At 61.5% G+C, this 22,511-nt stretch overlaps 2 protein-coding genes across 24 annotated transcripts in view; one reads left to right on the plus strand and one right to left on the minus strand.

Moving 5' to 3' along the window:
- Positions 1-22,511, plus strand: part of CCDC138 (coiled-coil domain containing 138) — a 139,922-nt gene that overhangs the window by 63,335 nt on the left and 54,076 nt on the right. For 17 of the 23 annotated variants that reach the window (XR_010835289.1, XR_010835283.1, XR_010835287.1 and 14 more), the window contains 3 exons: positions 18,541-18,796; positions 21,062-21,167; positions 22,165-22,464. Coding sequence is in view for 3 of the 23 variants with exons in the window: in XM_067006972.1 (XP_066863073.1) it covers positions 18,541-18,745 (205 nt within the window). In the remaining 20 variants the exon portion in view is untranslated. The other 6 variants (XR_010835284.1, XR_010835285.1, XR_010835286.1 and 3 more) reach the window with 6 other exon arrangements.
- Positions 1,300-22,511, minus strand: part of EDAR (ectodysplasin A receptor) — a 52,597-nt gene continuing 31,385 nt past the window's right edge. Inside the window, exons 2-12 of the mRNA XM_059078618.2 lie at positions 17,895-17,963; positions 17,304-17,426; positions 16,782-16,963; positions 11,755-11,840; positions 6,711-6,797; positions 5,337-5,462; positions 5,181-5,255; positions 4,992-5,064; positions 4,084-4,243; positions 3,242-3,302; positions 1,300-1,832 (exon numbers count right to left, since the gene is read on the minus strand). Of these exons, the coding sequence (XP_058934601.2) occupies positions 1,510-1,832; positions 3,242-3,302; positions 4,084-4,243; positions 4,992-5,064; positions 5,181-5,255; positions 5,337-5,462; positions 6,711-6,797; positions 11,755-11,840; positions 16,782-16,963; positions 17,304-17,426; positions 17,895-17,945 (1,347 nt within the window). The 5' untranslated portion in view covers positions 17,946-17,963 and the 3' untranslated portion in view covers positions 1,300-1,509. The remainder of the gene's footprint in view (positions 1,833-3,241; positions 3,303-4,083; positions 4,244-4,991; positions 5,065-5,180; positions 5,256-5,336; positions 5,463-6,710; positions 6,798-11,754; positions 11,841-16,781; positions 16,964-17,303; positions 17,427-17,894; positions 17,964-22,511) is intronic.

Here is a 22,511-nt window from a genome sequence, read left to right on the forward strand (position 1 = left end):
GCGGGGCTGCTCATCTCACACAGGCGACGGCCAGGAGCAGGGGGACCAGACCCGACCCCCCCCCCGCCTCCCCCTCCCCCCAGAGGACTTGTTGTAAAATAAGTGACGTGAACAGGGTTAGACGCGAATATAGCTGAGTCAGACTTCACTGGCCAAGGGCCACTGCTCCGGCCGGGGTGTGCTCTCAGGTTTTCCTCCCCAAAAGCATTTGCTCAGTCGTGTGACTTGTACTTTTACAAACATTATAAACCAGAGACTGGTTTTAATTTAGGAACAACCACCATCAGACCTGTCCCTGGGGGCTGGGCAGTGAACTCAGCGTTAACCCCCTGGTGTGGTCTCTGCCCGGTTCCCGGCGACAGCAGGTGTGGCGAGGGAGTCTGCCAGGCAGGAGGCCTGTCCACTAACTTGCTCTCCCTGCGTCTGCCAGACACTGTACTTACCGGGAGAACTCTGGTTCTGAGAGTTTGTGTCCGCCTTTCACTCGGGGATCCACGCTGTGCTCACATCCATGCAAGGCCTGGCATCTCCTCCAGCTCCGTTTCATTTTTGCTCACTTGAACTTTATTTTCCCTGATTCAGAATCACAGACGAACCTCTTATTTGCAGAACAGAAACTGAGGCCTGGGAGGGGACAAAAATGGGCCCCGTTGGCACGAGCAGACCAGGTCCCCAGACCCCGAGCCCAGGTGCTCCGTGGCTGCAGGCCTCACGTTCCGCGACGGGCTCGGGAGGTGCCACGAGGAAACCTGGGGCCGTGTGGCTGGCCTCTCAGGAAGTCGTGATTTCCTTTTCCAAGCAGAGCCGACCACTTGTTTCTGTTTGAAGCCAGTGGCCTGTGTCCCTGAGCACTGCTGCCCACAGAGGGTGCCATCTGGGCGCGGATGAGAGCACAGAGCGGCGCAGGGACCCCTGGCCCCCAGGCTGGACTCGCGCAGTGGCAGGGTCGGCTGTGGCGGCCCTTGACCGGACGCCCTGCAGACCAGTGCGTGGGGCAGGTGGCAGGGGCGTCCGTGTGACCGGAAGGGCCGCAGGGAGACGGTGACCCCAGGGCCACGTGGGTGATTCAGACCCACGCTGAGCCTGGAGCAGGAGGGCGTGGCGCGGGGCCTGCCTCTTGCAGCTTTCCCAGCCTTGGAGCTGCGTTCCTCGTGGGGCCTCATCCCCCAGAGGGAGCGCTCCCTGCCTCGGGTTGTGTGCCGTCTTCCAGGAGAACGTCTCTCTCTCCCGGGCTGCGAACTCCCCGCAGCCAGGGACCAGAGGCTTCACGTCTGTCCTCCGGCACTGCTGGTGCACACGGGGGGCGCCGACCGTGTCCGCGGAGGAGGGGGTGGCGGGTTGGCCGCACGGGTGCGCACAGACTCGCCGGGGGTGGCGAGGCCGCGCATGTCCACGTGGATTTCTGTCTGGTGAGACCGGGAGGCGGGCCTGTTTCCTCCCGTTCCTCGGACCAGCGAGGCGGCCCTGGTGCCCAGGAGGCAGCCCAGCCACGGGGTCCGCGGGCCCCGCTCAGGACGCGGCGGGCAGCGGGGCGGCGGGCGGCGGCACGGCCGCCCACTCCAGGATGTCTGCGCACAGGGACTCCACGGCGTCCAGCCGCTCGATCTGCACCAGCTTGGTGAGCAGCTCCGGGATGCTGTAGCCGGCCGTGCTGATGCGGTCAAAGAGCTGCAGGCCGTCCGTCATGCCCCCGATCTCGTCCCGCTTGAGCCCGAAGCTCTCGGCCAGGTGGCGCCACGTCTTCACCACGGCCTTCTCCGAGTTGTATGTGGCGCTGAGCATCCGGCTGGTCTTCTCCAGGCAGTCGAACGGCAGCTCCGTGGGGCTGAGGCCTGCGCGACAAAGGGCCTCGGTCACAGATCGGCAGGAGCGCGACACCTTCGCAAAGGCTTTCTAAACTCTCTTTTTTTAAAGTATAAAGTAAGACACAAATGCAGAAAACCACACAGAATATCTGCTTAAGGCAAACAACTTCCGGGACACTGCCAGCCACACGTGAAGCCCCTCCGTTCCCCGGGTCCAAGCAGCCCTCTAGGACGCCCTCTAGGACACCGTGAGCCATCACCAACGCCTTTGATATGGGCCACTCCTAGGTGCCCCTGCCGGTATCAGGCCCCTTCATGGGGACCACGGTCACCTTCATGAAAGGTGCTCCAAGGACAGCCTGGCGTGGGTGTCATCTGAGCCAAGTCACTGCCAAGTCAGTGGCCTAGCGTTCCTCAGACCCCGCTGTACATCAGACTCGGCCAGGGGCACTTAAAAAAGAACTCTCTCCACTTCTGGAAGACGCAGTAGACATGCTCTTCCCTCTTCCTCCTGGTAGCAGAGCTGAAGACCCGGGACACACCCACAAGCACAGACAAAACGCCCGTCGAAAGCCTGCCCTCAGCAAGAAGAAAACACTCGGACGGTAACTGCCCTCTTAGAGCCAGACACCCAGAACAGCCCTGGCTCCACTCCCTCCGAGGCCAGCAAAGCTGAGTGGGAGCCTGGGCGTCCACCCCCAGGAGGTCGTAGCACCAGGTGTGTCGGGAGGGCCAGGTGGGGACAGGGGCTGCCTCCTCATCAGCTGGTAACAAGCCTCCCCGCCCCCATGGTGTTGGTGGAGACCACTCGGAGGGACAGATGCCCACCCGCACCCCCATGGGTGTCAGCAAAGGCCGAGTGGGGACCCGCGCATCCACGGCCACCTGGCAGTGACAAGGGGCGCCCCTCCCCCGCCCAGGTGTGTCAGAGGAAGCCAGCTGCACAGAAGCTTCAAGTAAGACCCTGGATCTCAGGACATCACATAAAACTGTTCAGGTTTCCATAGAAACTCACTCATGACCAAGAACCAGGAAGATCTCAAATGAGTGAAAAAAGACCATCAGTAAATGCGGACACTGAGATAACAAGAGATGTTGAGATATCTGACAAAGATTTTAGAGAAGCTGCGATAAAGGTGCTTTAACAAGTAATTACGAACATACACTTGAAGCAGATAAGAAAATATAGAAAGGTTAACAAAAGATAGAAAGTATAAAGAACCAAGTGGAAATGTTAGAACTGAAAGATGTAATAATCAAGATTAAAGGCTCAGTAGATATGGCAGAATAAAGAGGAAAGAATTCGTGAGCTGGATAGCGGAATAGAAATTACCTACCTGAACAAGAGAGAGAAACTGAAAGACCCAAGAGCCAAACCCAGCCAGACAGCCGGAGAGGGTCCCCGGGAAGTAAGTGCCCCCTGGCCCTCCGCTTACCTTCCACGACGCCACACACATTGGCATACACGTCCAGTATTTTCTTCCTTCGACTCTGAATCTACGAAAAAAGGTATTAAGTTTCAGAAAGCAGGAAAACGGCAGCAAAGGACCTAATCCTCCACCTCAGTGTTGGCGGGCAGCCGCCTTCCCCGATTTCCCATCAGAAACGCTGAACCACGTGCTGTCAGGAACGGCTGTCAGATTCGCAGAAGGAAGCCTCTCCCCTGGGTCACCCGGCTCCGGCGCCCTCATTGCTCACAGGGCCTTCTTGGGCTCCACTGGACATTCAGACTCAAAGACGACCAGAGGCCACGTCTGGCCTCGGTCTGCATGGCAGGACGGACCTGAAGGCCCCAGGCTGCGGGCGGGTTCCTGCAGGCGCGGAGCCGTGGGGCGCTCTCCTCTCCAGAGCGGGCGGCTCGGGGTACACACGTGGCCCTCGGAGCCACCATCTCTTGGGACGACCCCGCAGGCCCCCTCCAAGCGTCGCTGAGCTGGGCAGCCAGGGCGTGTCCTCGTCGGGAGTGACCCCGAGGCTGCACCTCGGCCCCCGGCCTGGCCGTTCTCGGGGCGGCAGGCACGTGTGCACGCGCGCGTGTCTTGTCTGGGTGGGTACATTCCAGTATGTTTACAAAGGATGTTGCATTTAAACTTTCTCCTCTTGGTTTGCTATTTTTCCTTTTCTTCTATAAAGCTGCATAATAAGGGAACTAACTTTTCTGTCCTTAATGCCTCCTTTTGAACCCGTCTCCTGGCGGGGCTCGTGGGAGGAACCCCTGGACTCAGCAGCGCCCGTTCAGCGGAAGGTGGTGCGTTTGGGGGCCGGGCCTGGGCCTCACCCCGGCCGCCTTGGTGGCGGTGGCCGACTTCTCCCCGGCCAGGTGGACCAGCGACAGCAGGCACAGCTCCGGGGGGCCCTGCCCGTCCGGGGCCAGCTCCTCGTCGCTGTCCAGGCTCCGGTTCAGCAGCTGCACCTCCTCCGACGAGGCGTCGTTCTCACTACGGAGACACGGTTAGGGTTAAGGGCGCCCGGGCTGGCTGGCCTCACGCGCTGCCCCAGCAGTGGGGGCTGTGGGCGCCGACAGCTGTCCCCGCTTTACCCAGCGGCTCTGGTCACGGCACTCGAGGTGGGGAGACACCGCTCTGGGGCCTCCCCACCTCCCGGCCGTCCACACCCGAGTCTCCACCGAGCAGACGGGGTCCCGGCCCGGCGCCGCACCCCGCAGACGCCTGGAGTTACCGGAAACAAAGCTGAAAGCCTGCGCCCGGGGACCCCCTCCGACGGGGGCGGGGCGGGGGGCTTCGGGGCCCCCACGGGGGTAGGGGGGCTCACGTCACCCCCTGCCCCCGCCCAGGCCGGGGCCCTAGTCACGCTCTCGAAATCACGCGGACGAAGAACAGCATTCTTCCTCATAGGCACCCTGCTCGCCTCCTGTGGTTTGGCTGAAGATCGATTTAACACACCATCGTAAAGCAATTATACTCCAATAAAGATGTTTTAAAAAATTTTAAAAATAATATAAAAACAAAGAGCCCTGTGTCCTGGCAAGCGGGTCACAGACGCAAAGCCCCGCCGCAGCGCCACCTGGAGGCGCAGGATGCGGACCCGGCGCGGCCGGCAGGCGGGGGCGGGGGGGGGGGGGGCGGCGCGTGCGGCCTAGCGCCCTTCCGGGTCGCGCCCCCAAGGGCCGCCTTCGCCCGCGCTGGGGGCTTCCCGCCGCGCCGGGGGCTGCCGTGTCCCGCTCACCTCTTGGCCGACTTCGCCGGAGCTGCCGTCAGCTTCTCGAATTCGTCCTGCTCGGAGAACATCACCACGCTGTCTGTGGGGACGGGAGCGGGTCGGGGAGGCGTCAGCGTCCGGCCTCCCCGGAGGGGCCGCGCGCCGGGCCCTCAGCCCACGCCCTCCCGGACGCCCGGCCCAGGGGCTGCCCCCGACCTGGGGCCTCCTTCTTCTCCTCCTCCTCGCTCACGGGGCCTTCCGGGCTCTTCACGGGGGCGCTGGGGCAGCAGGCTGCGGGGACAGAGGGCGTGGGCGGCCGGCTCGCGTCGGGGGGAGCGATGGGGGCGCGGGCGTGGGGCACGGGGGCGGCACCTGGGGCGGGAGGCCTGGCCTTCAGGATGTAGAACATGATGATGAGGACGAGGGCGACGGCCATGGTGAAGATGGTGGACATAGCGATGACCAGGGCCGTGGCCAGGTGTCCTTGGCCAGCGAGCTCTGCTGCGGTCGGGAGAGAAGGCTGTGACTCGGGGCTCGGGCCCCCCTGCGAGGCCGCGGCCCCGGTGAGCAGTGGCCCTGCCGCCGACCCTCCAGGGACCCTCGGGATCCAAAACGCTGGCTTCGTCTGAGAACCGAGCGCTAAAAGTCCGCTCCGGCCGTCACGTCGGGACCGCCCGTCCAGCCCCCTTGCCGGCCAGCGGCGGCGGATGCCTAGGTTGCCCCCGGCTGTTTGCTCTCTGTTCTACTTCCTTGGGGGCCTGGCAGGTGGGTGTGGAGAGAAGGGGGCCCACGAGCTAAACTGTCCTGAAGACAGTTCAATCCAAGGTTTTTCACAGCAAGAGCCTCCAAGGGCCGAGACTTGATCCCCGGTGTGGCTCCAGCTTCTCTTGCAGCCTCGGGCTCCGTGTGCCCAGGGTCCAGGCAGAGGTGTGCCCGGGCTGCCACGCACCTCCTCTGCTCGTCTCCCCAAAAGGGGGAGACCTGTCCTAATTCTCTGAGGGAACCAAGCAGGACCCGCTCTCCCGAAGCAGCATCCAGGTACCCAGGCCCCCGGCCCCCGGAGGGAAGCCGGCCCCTCTTTGTTAAAAGGCACTAGAGCCGGTAGCCAGGCGCTGCCCCTTCGGGTGGGGTGCGTCTGCGTGGTCCTCGTCTTTTCCTTTCCTCTGTGCTGGTGCCACCTCCGTCCTGGAGGAAGTGGGGTCCAGAACTTCAGCTAAGTTCCTGCCTTGGTGCTCTGTGTGAATGCAGGGGTCAGGCTGGTGGGCTGCACGCCCTGGGATTCTGAGACCTGGGCCCTGAACGTGCTTCCAAAGCGGGCAGCACGGGAACAGTGCCCAGTCTTGCTCCGAGAGACACCGAGGCCAGGGTCCTGCAGCCCCCCAGCCTTGAGGGCTTGGGGGTGAAGCACAGTTACTGGAAACAAGTATTAAAGTGTCAGGTGGGCAGGTTCACTTGAAAGCCAGCAAGGCGCGCCTGAGTCAGGCCCGAAGCCCAGGGGGCTGGCCTCCGCTCCGGCTCCCTGCCGCGCGCGCCCGGATCACCAGCATGGTCCAAAGGGCCCCGGCACCCGTGGGGGGCTCGGCTCCCCTCCTTGCCGAGAAAGTTGCTGACTTCCCGCAGCCGGAGCCCGAGCACGGCTGGCACGTGAAGGGAGTGATCCGAGGTGGGGAAGGTCCCGTCCTGATGACCCTCCTGTCCCCCCTCACTCTCAGCCACCCCTTGGGGCCGGCACCCTCGCCGCCTTACCTTTGTGGGCGAGCTGGGACGGGGACAGGGTGCTACTGTCGGGCGTGCGCGGGAAGCTGGCAGGGACTCCCGAGACGGCTCCCACACCTGTGGGGATGGCGGTGACCGTGGGTCCCTCGAAAGGACCCGGATGCCCCAGCCGTGGAGACGGAGCACAGGCCGCGGGCTGAGCGCCCCCGGCCCCAGGGATGCAGAATTCTCGTGAGGAAGGGGCTGGGCCGGGGGGCCCCTTCACCTCTTAGAGCTCATGACAACCCTACAGAGTGCCCTGACCTCGCCGGCGTTGTTGCTCCTTACGTGGGACACACGGGTTCACAGCTGCTCAGTCCGGGGGATTCAGACTCGGTCTCCACGAGCACCCGTGGGGAGGAGAGAAGCAGGTGTGTGTGGTGTGTGTTTGGGGGGAAACACCTGAGGGATTCCTTCCATCGCATCGAACAGGGACGTACTTGTAATACTTTTTCTAGTTGTAAAACAAATACATGCTCATGATTAAACATCTGGAAAATATCAGAAGCCAAGAAAGAAGGGAAAGGATCACCCATAGCCTCACGGTCTAAAGTTGACATTTTGATGTATTTCCCTCTAGAATTTTCCTCTGATAACGTTTTCAAAATAGTTGTGGTCAAACGGTTTAAGAACAGAGATGAGGTTTCCTTCTCTCAAAACTGTGATTCACAAACTTGGCTCCTTCGTAAACAGTGTCGCAGAGTCTGATTCTGGGGTCGGTTGAGTCAGCAGGGGTTTGTCCTGTTAAATCGCCCGGATGGTAGACCTTCCTTAGGTCAGACTTGAGCTTTGTGGTTCGTAAAGAGGATCATGTTTTAATAAGTTTCCTCCTGTCTGGCTTCTGTCTCTCCGGGTCCGGGGTCATTCGCGCCTCGGGTTTGCCTGAGTGAGGACAGGTGCGCGGGACCCCGTGTCCACAGCCGGCCGGCCTGGCCCTGCAGGACCTGGGCAGCTCTGGAGGCGGGCGGGTGGAGAGGGCGGAGGCTGGGAGGGACCGGCAGTGGGGGGCTGGCCCCGAGTGACCGCGTTTCTGTTTGTTAGAAACTGAACTGTGCCTGGAGACCCTTGCGCGGGGGAGGGGGAGGGCACGCGGTCCCCGCAGCCCGGCCGGGCCGCTGTCCCCCTGGGCGGCCTCCTTTCGTCTGTAAAACACCGCCAGCTGCTCAGATGTCCCAGGACCAGAGGCATCTCCGCTGGAGGTTTCGGCTCCTGCAGCCCAGGGCCTTCACCCCTCTGAGCTCCCGGCCTTTGCCCTTTGCCCTTTGCCCTCTGCCCACGGCGGGGCAGCCCCTTCCCCATGCCAGGCCCGCGCCCGCGGTCCCCGCCACTGCCGACTGCTGGCCCTCGGGTGAGTCCCAGCTCTCCCGCTGAGAGGGGTGCGGGCGGCCGCGGTGGGTCTTCACGTCCTCTCCCGGGGGGGCTCCTGAGTGCGTCCAGGGCCTAGAGGGACGTCCCTCGGCCTTTCCCCCACCCACCAACGTCCGACACACCTCGTGACTGAAGCGAGCTTTAAAAGGCATTGATTTCACCATCTCTCCTGGGGCGGGGTGGGGGGCAGCGTCAAGCACCACCCGATTTCCTTTCAAAAGCAAATGGGTTGCTGGGAACCAGGCCATCTGTCTGCTTCAGGGGCTTGAGGCAGCTGAAGCCATGTCTCGGGAAGACAAATCCCCACGGGCTCTGCGTGTGGGCGTTTGTCGCCTCCGTCTGTTCCTGTCCCTCTTCGCTGGGCTTGCCCATGCGGCTGGTGACAGGCTCGGGGACACAGGCGCGCCCAGGCCTGTGGTCTAGAGAGAGACAGCCAGAGTTGCTGGCGGCTGGACTTACGAAATGCCTCTGCAACGCCTCCCCCCGACGGGAGGGGCCGGCACACAGTGACCACATCCCCTGCCCCGCGGGTGCCCCAGCTGGGCCTCTGCCCTGATTCACGACACCCCCAGGGGCCTCCAGCTGGTGTCACCTGCACAGCCCTGGGACCCTCGCTGATCTCCACTGGATCAGACCGACTGTCCTGGGCCCACCGAGGGGTGGGGAGGCTGCGTGGCCGGTGGTCATCTCTGTGGGCGGGCGCCCTCGGGACAGCGCTGCCAGGACCTTGCACAGCTGAGTCGCCGGGTTCCCGTCCCAGGCTCTGCCCTGGTCCCACGAGGACTGACTTGGCACCAGCACCAGTATTTGGTGTCGAGAGGTTTCTGTCCATCCAGCACGTGCCTCCTGGGCCGTCTCCTGAGGTGAGAATGTTCCTCGGGGTTGGGTGGTCGGCAGGTCCGTCCCTCCATCCACAAGGGAGCAAAGAGGAGGCGTTTTGTAACCGGGGTGAGGCGAGGCAGGAGACCCCAGAGGAGAGCAGGTGGGTCTGGGTCTGGGTCTGGGTCTGCTCGGCCCTCTGTTGCGTGGGGGTCGTCCTCTGGGGACTCAGAGCACCAAGCACGTGGCTTAATGTGGCCGCACCTCCACGCCAGGGTTGGGGGGCGTGGGCGACCGGCGTTTCTGGGGCCCTTGGTCTGTTAATCCACAAGCTGTGGATATGCCGGTTTGTATCAGAGGACATGGGGTCCTCCATGTACGGCACAGTTTGGACTTTTAGGGACAATTTATGGATTCGTACAGCTTCACGGGGTGGCCCCGGTGCAGAGGCTGGGGCAGCGGCAGAGCATCAGGGCCTGGCTGCTCTTGGGGGACGCAGCTTGGACCCCACGGAAGCTGCAATAGGAGCAGGCGACAGGTGTGCGCCCTGCTGGCTGAGAAGCTCTGCCTCGAGAAACAGCTGGAATCCCGCCAAGGCTTCACCTTCGAGTGGCAGCACTGCTGGGCAGAGAGCTGGCCCTGGACCGGACTCCTCAGGCACCTTTGTCCCCACAGTGCTGGACGGGGATCGGGGTGTCCCCCTGACGGACGAGGAAACTGGGGCACAAAGTCAAGGACCTTCCCAGGAGTGGAAGCTCATCGCGAGGCCCCGCCCTGCACGGCTCCGCCCTGCAGAGAGGCCTCTTTCTTCAGGGGGGGGGCACTGCGCGCCGGGAGGGGGCACACCCAGGGCTCGGCCTGCAGGACGGCTTCCCGCAGCCTGGCCTGGCCGGGCTGCTCCAGCACTGAGGCGTGGGGCCTGTGTCACACGCCGCCCTGGGGTCCGTGCCACGCTCTTTGACGTGGTCTGTAGGGTCCACCGTCCAGCAACCTGGGGTGTCAAGGGGCTGGCTTCACGGGGGTCCAGCCCAGGTGATCACATCCAACCAAAGGCTGGGGGCAAAGGGGCTCTGGGCCCCCGACCGGTGGGACCGAGGCATCCAGCCGGCGACTCCGGGGACCTGACCAACTCCTGGCTTTCCCGGGATGGGGCTGCTGGCAGCCCTGTGAGTTGGTCACAACCAGTCTTTCTGGCCCTGTCTGCTGACCCCTGAGCAGGAGCGCCAGATAAAAGGTCAGCGCAGAGGAAGGTGCAGACCCCAGAAGTGGAGCCCACCCTGGAGACCCCCTACGCAGCAGGCTCCACTCCCCACGTAAGCCCACAAAGCCTCTCTTGGCTGCATCTCCCCATTTCCCAGAGGGACAAAGAGGTCAGGTGACTTTCAAGGTTGCACAGCAGGACTCCGGGTCCCCTGACTCTCAGCTCCCCTTGCTTGCTGGCCTCCTTCAGGGCTGGATCCTGCAAACCCACTGGGGGCCCGGCCGGGGCTGCTCTTGAGATAAGCAGTTAATTACGGGCTGGGGGCCGGGGGTTACGTGCTCATTGTCCAAGTCTGCTGGATTCGGGGACTCTGCTGTCTTTCCCCATGTGATGGGCCTCATGGTGGAGGAGAGGAGGGGCTGCTTCCCGGGCTGAGAGCTCTCCGGCTTTGGGGTGGCTAGTGGGATCCCCCCCCGGACGAGGACACAGGCCCTGTGAGCTTTCAGATGACGGCCCATGGGGAAGAGCTGCATGGATCCCAGGTTCCACAGCAAAGAGCGTTTTCTCAGTAGGTGGGTGAGTGTCTGCCGTCTTCCCAGATAGGACTTCATCCCAAAGCCCCCTGGGATTGACCTGTTTAGATTCCGCAGCAGAAGCCACAGAAGTGGCAGCCCAGGGCTCTGGACCTCCTCTAATTTGTGAATTAATTAGCATCTGGCTGGGTGGGAAAGCTCAGCTTTAAAGACATGCAAACCGTCCTTGCCAGGCTCACCTACTTAAGGACTTTGGAAGGGAGAGAACGCCCTCCCACAGCCCAAGGCATCTCCTCCAGCCCATCCGAGGGCAGGAGCCCTGCCACTCTCTCCTCTTGCCCTCTTCCCCCCTTCCTCCTGGTGCTTTCCGGAGGCAGGCCCTTGTTCTAGTCTCCCTGGCAAGATATTGTGAGAAAGTGGGGTGGGCAGGGCCTTATGGAGAACCAGGAGGGCAGGGCCCCAGTGCAGACCCTCAAGCTGTCTGGAATGGGAGCCGGGGCCGCAGCCCAGGACCAGACTCCCACTTCTCTCCCAGCTGTCCCGTCGTCCATCCGTCCACGTGTCCCACCTCGTTCGTGTCTCTCCCGACCACAGACCGGAGAGGCCACACACCGCCTTCTCTGAAGCACGGATTCCTGGCCCTTCCTCATAAATGGACGCCCAAGAACGTCAAACCAAAGTTAGAGCAGGAAAGCAGCAGCCCGAGGTGAGATTCTAAACTTGATTCTAAACTTGTGTTTGCGGCACATGCTTTGTGATCACTCCTCATATTCCCCTGGCCTCATCTGGTTTATAAAACACAATTGCTGAGCCCTTTGCAGCACTCAGCAAAACACCTTGGCATTGTGGGTGTTTGCAAAGATCGCGAGAGATGGATGGTCCACGTTACGGAGGAGAAAACTGAGGCTCACAGAGGCCCAGCGACTGGTGCTGACCTGCGTCTGACTCGTGGTTCCGCCACTGCAACCCTGCCCCGCCCCACGGACCTGCAGCCTGCGGCCCGGCACGCAGATCATCTCTGCGCCCTCACGGTCACGAGCCAGGGTGGGAAGCTCCCGCCTAACGCCGGGTATCGGAACTGAGCCAGGACCACTGCCGGAGCGCAGACACTCACACTCCTTGGTGTTGGGGGGCGCCAGCAGGCAGGAGTAGCAGACCATGCCGTAGATGTTCCGAGGCCTGTTCTCCAACATGTAGTAGCTGCGGGGGGAGGGGGGAGGGGAGAGAAGACAAAGCAGACAGGTGAGCAGGCGTGAGCACGGCGCGTGCTGACCACTCGGCATGGCCGCCACCAAAGCCGGACACGGGGGAGGGCGGGCACGCCCCTCGGAGGAGGAGTGTCCCTGCAGCACGGGCACAGCCCGCAGCCTGGCGGCGTTACGGGCAGGGGTGTCTAGGAGCCCCTGGGACTCTGGGACCTCCTGGACCGCACGGACGCTTGCTGACCGAGACCGAGCGGGGCTGGCCGGAGGGCGTGGCAGCAGCAGAGACCGCGGCCACGTCTAGAGCGGTCAGGGCAGACGGCCTGAAACACAGCCAGGTCACGACCGAGAGTCCCCCGCTTCCTCCTCAGATGAGGACGCCTGGTGAGCCCACGCTGCAGCCGCACCCACTTAAGGAAAACATCAAGGCCTTCAGGTACGGCTGTCCACAGGCCTTCATGCCCAGCGATGCCCCACTGATGTCGGCGTGCCAGCCGGGACCCTGCAGCCCGCGGGGCCCTCCACGAGGGCCGAGTTCCCTGCAGACCGCACCCGGGGCCCGCTCAGGCCCCCCTCACCCCATACCCCCACCGCAGGCTTCAGCCCCTCTCTGGGCCCTTTTCCCATAAACACAGGCGGAGCCATTCGCCACATGGTGAGAAGTGAGCTGCTGCCAGTGTCTTCCCTATTACAGTTCAAGCGATGGAAACTCCTCCCCACCACTGGATCTGCCCGTGGTGGTTTTTCAATCTCTTTTTTACTAGCCGAGCCCACCCTGGCCCGTGATGGCAGCGGTGAGGCCGGAGGGGTCTGGACTCCAGCCTCTGAGGGCTGGACGGTTACCAGCACCGTGATGATGATCGTAACCGCCCGCCCTTCCTTAGGGCCTTTCAGCCCCAGGTCCCCGTGCATCCTGTAAACGTGAATTAACCGATCGCAAAACACCCCCCAGAGGAGCCGCATCAGGTGGGCTCACAGTTAAGCTCTCAGACGCACGTCTGCCGCCTCCAGAGCCACCTGCTGGGCATCTGCTCCGGGCCAGCGGGCCAGGGCCCCCGGGTGGCCCCTCCCCTCCAGCCCAGCCGTCCTGGCCCCCCGGTGCCCTGTACTGGGTGTTGTGGGGGAGGCGCGGGCAGGGATGGGTGGGGCCGGGGCTCCAGCACAGAAGCTGATGGGGCCCCAGGGTGTCTCATGGGCCTTCCTCCCCTCCAGGCCCGGCCACTGGCCCTGGGCGTGGGCTCTGCCTAGGTGAGACCCTCCCCCACCCGGGCCCTCCTCTGTCTTCCTGGCACACAGGCCCCTGCTGGGGAGGCTCTCTGAGCTGTGCCCCTGCCTGATGAGGCTTCTGGGCCAAGCGGTGTGATGAGCTGAAGGCCCAGCGAGAAGCAGGTTCTCAGGGTTTCTAGCATGTTCCTCCAGGAGCTGTCAGGGGCCTCCTCCTAACGGCCTGCATTCAACCCCTCGCTGGTCTTTAGCACCTGCCGTGCACCGAAATTTTCAGAAACGTTAGGTTTTTCTCCTCGGGGCTCACTCGGCCTGTCCTGGGTGGGATGGGGACGAAGATGTGGCTCCGCTGCTTCATTTCCCTCCACCCGAAGTTGGCTGTTCCCTTGGGGCCCCGTGGCCCTTTTTTTTTTTTTTAAATTTATTTATGTTTGGCTGCTTTGGGTCTTCATTGCTGTACGTGGGCTTTCTTTAGTTGCGGCAAGCGGGGGCTACTCTTCGTTTTGGTGCGCAGGCTTCTCTTGTTGCAGAGCACGGGCTCTAGGTACGCGGGCTCAGTAGTTGTGGCACAGTTGTGGCTTAGTTGCTCCGCGGCATGTGGGATCCTCCTCCTGGACCAGGGATCGAACCCGTGTTCCCTGCATTGGCCGGCGGATTCTTAACCACGGCGCCACCGGGGAAGTCCCGGCCCTTTGTCTTTATGTAAAGGTCAGATTGCCTACACTTTGGTCTACACTGTGACTTTCCCTTAGGTCTTTTTTCTTTTTGCTCCTGCTCTTCAAGGGTCGATTAAGGTGAGGGGCCCAAGACAAGACTCAGTTCATATGGGGCCTCTGGAATCTTCCTCCGAGTCGACAGGGTGTAGCTTCTCCCCAAGGACTTCCTCCGCACGGGGCTCCTAGGCTAGCAGACGCTCCCTTGCCCTCCCCCCGTGCTGGCGGGCAGAAGCCACCGTGAACTTCACCCCGTCCTCCCTCCGTCCTAGGCCCGCGGGAGGTTGTGGTGGGGGAGGCAGTGAAATCCAGCCTCTCTGCGTGCTTTGTTCCCCGGCCTCCTGCACAGCCTTTCTCACAGGCAAGCCCGTGGACGGCTCCTTGTGCAGCCGGGACGTGGCCACCCGCCGACACACAGCGCCTGCCAAACCGCAGGCAGGGACACGGCCACGCACATCCCGGGATGCACTCGCAGGGCTGAGCTGGGTCGGAGCGGCCCGGGCGAGCCTCACCCACGCCTTCCTGCCCTACGAAGTGGAGTCGTGGGAGGAGCCCATCCAGACCACGAACGTGCAGGTGACTCCCAGGTCGGACCTGCGCTCCACACCTGCCCCCATCCACGTGTTAGCTGTCCTGGTCTGGTCACTATGGCCGCCTCGAATTCCACACACCCCTCCTCCATCCCCCCTCCACCTCCCGCACCCACGTCCCAGCAAGAGGCGTCACCGCCCTCACGGCTGGCTGGGCGGGCATCCCACACGACCCGGTCCGCAGCTCCGTCGCCAGGATCCTCCAGCCGCTCTGAAGGTTTCCCCTGCCTCTGCTGCCCCCCGGCTCCCACGACTCCCCTGCCCTGGTCCCGGCTCTGTCTCTTCCCCAGGCGGCCCGGTTCCTCGTTCCCGACGCAGCGGCACCAAGTGAAGACTTGCCTCATCAGCACCGTCTTCCCTCCACCCTGCCCCCTGCCCAACCCACAGCCTTGCCCGCGCCGTCCGCTTGGCCACGGGGACCCCACACAGCCCCACGGCCCCTTGTACTTTGTCTTGAGCATCTGCCTCAGACGGCCCTGTCCTCTTCTTGGCCCCCGTCCCCCGCCACTAAGGAGGGTCCTTCCTGGACCCCTAGACGACTGGTCATACCTGCCCCACTGGGCTGCAGCCACCGATTTTCCACTGCAAAGAGAGGAACGAGGCTCTCCTCTTTGTCTCACTGCTACCCACCTGGTGGGCTCTCGAGTCAGAGGTTTGCGAAAGTAAGTGCAGGGGCTGCTACGCTAGGTGGTGACTGTCAGATCTGACTCTCACACCCGGAAGCTCTCAAAGTAAGTTGAGGTTTTGCAAAGAGCATTATTCTCTTCCCAAGGTGAGCGAGGCCAGGTGTGCAAGCTTTTCCTCGGCACAGCTGTAGTGAATCCTCGAAACTGCGTTTCTCTCGTGACTTCTGTGTCTGCACCAATAAAAACCAGTCAAGGCAAAGACCTAGGAAGTGCGTGTTATGAGGGACTGATTCCAGCCACCTAAGGTCAAGGTCCTACTGAAGTTCTCTTGTTCAGGCAGTGTCTGCACGAAGTCCTCAGCAATGCTTGTGTCACTGGTGGGAAAACCTCAGTTCTGCTTCTTCCAATATGTTCGTTTTGGGGGGCACACGGCAACACAACAACCTCCACAACTAAATTAAAGGCTGGCAGCTGTAGAACTTTTATTCTCAACAGACTTTCTAAAAGAACAGCCTAATATCCTCCGTGGGTGGAGCTACCTGTTTTTTTGCATATTGAGAAATAATGTTCCCCTGCTTTCTTTACCCGTTTGGCAAATATGTTTGGATCGTACTGTGTGTCAGGGATGGGGATGTGGGCTTATCAGGCAGATACATGGCCATGCAGGTCTGCAGCTCAGGAGGCGGGTCTGAGCCGAAGGCCAAAAGCTGCAGAGACTCGGGGTGGGGATGGTCACCGGCAGGGGGATGGCAGAGGAAATGGATGCTTCCCAGCATAAATTTGAACTAAGGTTAATTTCTGCAAACTTAAAACATCTCCCTCATCTTAAAGAGTTTTTCACTTTCAATCTGTCTCTAACTTGGAGGGTCTTTGTGCACTTCCCTTTTTTTTATAGACTAACGTCCACTGCTCTTGCTTACAGATAGTCTTCTTATTTTCTATCTCCTCTTAATTCAATACAGTGATTCCAGGTGGGAGGGGTGGGTGGACAAGCCGGCTGCGAAATACGGTGCATTGTTCACACTGCTGCCGCTATGACCACCGCCATCATCACCGTGTCTGTCAACACCACCTGCATCACCACCATGACCACCGCCATCACCTCCATCATCACTTCTGTCACCTTCGTCACCACCATGACCACCGCCATCATCACCGTGTCCGTCAACACCACCTGCATCACCACCACCATGACCTCTACCGCTGTCGCCGCCGCCAGTGGCCTTCGCCACTGCTCTCAGCCTCTACGTGCAGCCCTTGTGAGCACAGGTAGTCACTGGGTGTCAGGGCTGTACTTTCCTTCTCCCAAGGGGAACTTGCTACTGTCTTGTCTGTAAGAAGGAAGACTCTTTCTGTCTTTTAGGCTAACTGTACTTTCACTTTGCTTTTGGGGGAAGACTTTTGACACATAAGAGAATTGTGGTGGAATTACGGGCACCATATGTCTCAAGTATTTCTATTAGTAGCTTTTTACGCTAAGTTTTTTCCAGAATACTAAAAACACCAAAAGTAAGACATTGGTATGGAATCTGGGTTTTCTCTCCGCCAGAGCATTCCACATGTGTTGTCTCCTTGAAAGTACTCAACAGATCTCCCTGATCGGAGTGCTCAGAGGTGCTATGACGACGGTGTCCGCTTAGGGACACACACGCGGAGCCTGGGTGGGCGGCCCATCCCGGGGAAGGTGGAGGGAGGGACCCCGACCGCTGACCCCAGGCCTGGCTGCCAGCCGCGGGACCCGGGGCGGCAGAGGAGGTGGGGCGGGGCGGGGCGGCCCTGAGCTCACCCGGGCAGGCAGGGCCCGCACTCGGCGTCGTGCTCCGTGTCCCCCGGCGTCAGCACCGTGGCCCGGAAGAAGCCCTCGCAATCCTTGTGGCGCCGGCAGATCTGGTGGCCGCCCCTGGAGAACTTCTCCGCGGGGCAGGGGACGCAGCCGTAGTCCTCGTCTCTGGTGCCGTAGCCGCAGGACTGGCCGGGGACGGGGACACAGGTGAGTCGGCGGCCCCTCCGAGCCCTCCTGCCCCGCGGCGCCCGGCCCCATGCTGCCGCTCCCGCCAGGTCCCCGAGAAACTCAAGCGGCCAAGCCGGTGGAGCTGCAGGCCTGGGCGCCCGACCCTCGGGGCTGCGCGAGGACCCCAAATACCGCAGTGCGCCGGGGCTCCCGGAGCTGAGATCATCGCGCGGAGCTCGTCCGGGGAGGAGAGGCCGCGTCCAGGCCGCCAGCCACGCGGGGCAGGACGCCGCGGCCTCCGGCCACCCCCCAGGCAGGCGCTCCTTATCCTCGGGCGGGCGCGGCGCGGGGTCTTACCAGGTAGGGCTCCTCCCCCGGCCCGCACGGGGGACACTCGTGGCACACACCGGCCGTCTGGTTGTAGAACTCGTTCTCGCCACACGTGGCGTCCTCCGCTCCGGCCCAGCATGCCAGGGACGCCTGCCTCGAGGAAGGGGCTCCTTTGGCCTCCATGCGCCCTGGGAGACGCCCCCCGACTCGGGGTCTGCGTCCGGAGGTTGTGGCGGAAGGACCTGGTGGGGCCCTGCGGCCCCCGGTGCCGATTTGGCGCCTTCGGTAATGACCAGGCAGCCGCCGCCCTGCTGTCGAGGCCCCATCCCAAACGCTCCACCCCAGGAGCTTCCCCGACTCCTCTCCCCACGGCCCTCGACTCCTGGGGAGCCCGGGGGCTTGGCTTCCCCAGCTCCGGGGCTGCAGGAGCTCCGAGCAGGGGCCACTTCGGCCCGGGGCCAGTCTGGGCTTTGCTGGCGCCGTGGACAGCGCAGCAAAGGGGGTGTGTGACCGCCCGTGTCACTGCCACACAAACAGGCCGAGAAGGACACGGCTGGTGAAGGGCACGGCCGGGCGGGAGCTCCCATGGGAACCTACCCAGGTGGCCTGGCCACTTACCACCAGGACGGGCAGCCAGGCCATCGGTGCGCTGCCTCTCCTATGGGCCATTCTCTCCCGAGGGGTCACCTGAAAGACACACTTCTGTGCGGGGGCTGCAGGCGGGGGCTGCTCCGGGACCCCGGCCCCGCCCAGCCCCACCTTCACTGCCCCCGGGTCTGAGGGCCTCCCGGCAGGCGCAGCAGAAATGAATACGCCCTCAAAGAAAAGGCAGGTTTTAAGCTGAGCCCCAGGCCCCTTGGATGGCCTCCACCCATGGCCCCCTGTAGCATCGCGCCCTCCCAGGGAAAGAGCTCCAGAGATGAAGGACCAGAGCCCACTGAGGGCCGATGCAAAAGCCCAGGGTGATGGCCACTGTCATCCTGCTCGGAGGGTCCGAGGAAGCAGGTCCTAATCCTCCAGCCGCAGGGGAGCCCTGAGAGAGAGGTCAGAACCCGGACCACCCATCGCTCCCGTTTCCTGCCGCCCCTGCCTGATGGGAGCTTCCTCCGTGGCACCCGTTGGAGCCATTCAGAGCACACTTGGGTCCAACCCTGTAGCTTCAGTGTTGAGACAGCTGAGGCCCAGAGAGGTCAGGGGCTGGCCCAAGGCCACACAGCTGCCACACGGACGGGGTGACTGCAGCCCGCTTCACCAACCAAACCAGCGCCCTGCTGTTTTTGTCACATCTCCTTTTTCAGGATCAGGGGCCTGTGTTTCCGATGCACAGCGATTTTACCTGGGAGCCTGGTGCACGGAGCGATGCTGGGCTCACCTGGGCTCCTCGTTCCCCAGCAGCCCCATTCGGACCACTGCTGTCTCGCCTGGACACGGGGTTTGAATTCGTGACAAAAGAACACACCCCGTTCTGACGCTGGCCTGTGGGAGGAGCTTCCAGGATCAACCACGGACTCAGACCGGAGGTCAGCTCGTCTCGGGAAGCCCCCAAGGTCACCCCCACCCCTAGTCCCCTTGGTGACCACCGTTGGTCACGGAAACCCACAATCCCCACCCACACAGACACAGTAGGTGCCCCGAGCCATAGCCCTGACGCGGGGACCCACTCTTGCTCCGAGGACTTCGTGTGTACAGATCAGGTTCCTCACGGCCCCGGGAGAAAAGCTGCCACGAGATCGCTGTTGGAGAAAGTTGGGGGTCGGGGAAGGGCGGGGGCAGCCGGCCTTGTGAGACGGGCCTTCTTTTCCAAACCGCCAGGACTCTGCTCAGTGAGACTTTTGGAGAAAATGCACTTCTGGGAGAAGCACCCAACACACACACACACGTGGCCAGCGGCCGGTGCAGGGCCTGTCCCAGAAGCTCTGAGTCCACCCGCCTCTTACCCTGGCGGGCCATCCGAGCGGCCCCATCGGCCTCCTGACCCCATGCTTCCCACGCGATGGGGGTCGCTGAGGTCCAGGCAGGGCCGTGGGAGTCAGTGCTCGTTCAACACTCTCACAAACGCCATCCCGTGGGCCACTGGCCCAGGGGGTGCAGGGCAGGCTCGGCCTCCCCAGAGGCGGCTCCGGCTGGTTTGTAAAGCTCCCCACACACGCAGAAGCAGTTCGGCAGCAACAGCCTCTGGCTTTTCAACAAAGACTTCTTGGCAGGGAGGGAAGAGGGAGGGGTGACCACAGATTGAGGGAGATTATGGGGAGCGACCCCTTTCCACGAATTAGGGGTGGACCTGTGAGCTGTGTGACCAGGAGGAGAGGCAGGACAGTTTGGGGAGGGTGCCCCGCCGACCCCAGGGAGAGACACGGGGACGCGGGCAGGACCCTGGGGCTGAGATCTTTCCGGATCGCTCCCCTGTTGGCCTCTCACCCCAGTAACATCAGGTGGCTCTGAGGAGGGGTTGGTTTTCCAAAATCTACTGAAGAGACACAAAAAGTGCCTTCCCCACGTGCCCGCACACGGTCCTGTGCTCATAACTACGTTTACGGTTGAAAACACCAAGTGGACGCGGCTAGATTAAAGCACCAGCCACCTGGTGGTGAACTCCTGGATGTTTTCCTTCCGGCAAAGAGCAAGCTGGGGCCGGTAGGGAGGCGAGGGGACCGGGTCTGCTCCCGCCAGGTGGGGAGGGAAGGTGCGAACAAAGGCCGGAACTTAGGAACCGGCCCCTGGGTTGGGACGGTGGGTTTCCCTTGCCGACAGCCCGGGGCCCTTTCAAGAACAAGGCCCAGGGTTTCTAACATAACTGACTTCTAAATATAGCTGCACCTGGGAGGGCTTCCCTGTAAACCCAAGAAGGGAAGGGCTCGGCCACAGCTCAGGGCTGTCCAGGGTCCTGGATGAGCAAACCCTCGAACGGACACAGAAAGCGAAGCAGAGCCTGTGGCTTTGGCTGCATTTCCATCATCAACCCCAGCTGCCCAAGAAGGAACGGGGTCAGGAAGGGAGGCAAGGGCAGTGCCCGGTCAGGAGTGCAGCCCCCAGGTCTGAGCCGTCATGGAGGGTGGCCCTGCTTCAGCAGCGCCTGGGAGCCGAGTGGCTCCCCGTCGTGACCCCGGTTGTTCTCACTTTGGGGGTCCCCAACCCCGTGCAGGGCAGCGCCCTGCCCCCCACCTGTTACCGGCTCTGAGCCCAGTAACCATGGCACGGGTGGGGAAACAGTTGGGGGCACGGAAACACCTCCTCGCATCAGCCAGTGGACTCGGCCGTGGGGATGGTCCAGTTCAGGGTCAGCAAAGTGCCCCGTGAACCCAGCCGCCACGCGGTCCGGCTCCAAGAGGCCACAGAAGGTCAAACGCATCAGGCCTGAGCCCTTGGTTGGGGCCTTCCCAGGAGAAGTTGACAAAGAATCTGGTGATTTGAGTTGAAAGTTTAAAATGAGAATCCCCTATTTTCATTTGTAAGTTTCAATTGAAATAAGACTCAGAAAATAGGGCTTCCCTGGTGGCGCAGTGGTTGAGCATCCGCCTGCTGATGCAGGAGACACGGGTTCGTGCCCTGGTCCGGGAAGATCCCACATGCCGCGGAGCAACTAAGCCCGTGAGCCATGGCCGCTAGGCCTGCGCGTCCGGAGCCTGTGCTCCGCAACGGGAGAGGCCACAACAGTGAGAGGCCCGCATACCGCAAAAAAAATAATAATAATAATAAGACTCAGAAAATATTCTTGCACACATAGAATAAATATAATGCATGCAACGTGCATTAATCTTTGACCACTTGTGACTTTTCTTTTGAAGGATCACTGCTAACACAGATAAGCATGCCGAGCTATTTTGAATCCTATCCGGGACATTTGTTCTTCTGCAGCAGAATCCAGGAAGGCGGGAAAGAGCGAGGAAACTGGTATTTTGGACATTTCTGTTCACATCTTCTTTCTATGTTACTCAACCTTTCCTGTTTGCTTTTATTTTCCTACATATAGACCAGTGACGATGGCAATTTTTTCTGAAGTGCTGTGCACAGCCGTGGCCTCAGAAGATTCCCTAAACACCAGCAGTATTATTGTCTATCAGCCCCCATTTGGGCTTCTCAGAAGCTACTTCCTATTCAGCAGGAGCTTGTGCATTTGCTCTGCAATGGAAGTGGGGCTGGACCCCGAAGAGGGGGCTTGTGAAAATAATGTGGGCAAGATTTATTTATCCAGAAAGTTCAGAGGGAGGGCAGTTATCCTTGTCCAAACCTCCTGCTGTAAGATCTGTGCTCACAGATTCATTTCTACTTCATTTAATGCCTCACAGCTGAAAGGACCTTGTAGAAGTGATGGGCCTGGTGAAGCTTCAAAAAAAAGTCCCTATTTTATTGCCTTATCAAAATCGAGGGAAAGCATTTCCAGGGTGAAACCAGGAAGGCTGTTTTAACTAAAATGCATCACTTTAAATTACAAAAGGGAAGTTTTTCTAGGACTCTTACATAAACATATAAGCATGAAATTCTGTTGAAGCATAATAGCAGCTGCTCTCCAGCACTTAAGTATGCAGGCCATCCATCCACACCCATACATCCGACCATCCATCCATCCACGCAAGATGTACTGAACACCTACTCCAGACCAGGCTGAACCACAAGTTGACACAATCCCTGCCAGGTCATGTCCCACAGTTTGGTGGGACCGTGAGATAAACACTGAGAAGGGGAATGAGCAGCGGGTGCCAGGGGAGCTCGTGGGGCGTCGTGTGGGGGGCGGTCAGGAAGGCTGCCCTGGGCCCAGAGAAGGGAGCATGGCCGGCCCTCAGCCGGGGATCGCCCTGGAAGGGCAGAGGGCTAGGAGGAGGGACCGCAGGCTGGGACCGGGGAGGGCACGCTCGCTCCAGGTCGCTGCTCCGTCCTCTCATCTTAGCAGCAGACGGTGAGTCATCGCCTACACTGCGTCCCATGAAGTCAAGCATCGCTCCCGCTTTCTGCCCGGGGACCCTGTGCAGGTCTCCTCAGGCTCATCCATCTCCTCTCTGCTCAGAGGTGTTGGGAAGCCGACCCTCCCAGCCCACCCTGCCACCCCGCCACCCCCAGTCCAGCTCTTCCTGTACCTGGAGCCCTGGAAGACGGAGCTGGCAGGGCCCTGAGGCTTGGAGCCCAGGTGGAGCTTGGCCACAGCGGTTCTGCTCAACAGCACAACGAAAACAGAGACGTGACAGGCGATCCGGTAAGACACACCCCGGAATCCCAACCACCTCAGGCAAATAAGAGACA

Source organism: Kogia breviceps, chromosome 11 (assembly GCF_026419965.1).
Source record: "Kogia breviceps isolate mKogBre1 chromosome 11, mKogBre1 haplotype 1, whole genome shotgun sequence".
Classification (NCBI taxonomy): Eukaryota; Metazoa; Chordata; class Mammalia; order Artiodactyla; family Physeteridae; genus Kogia; species Kogia breviceps.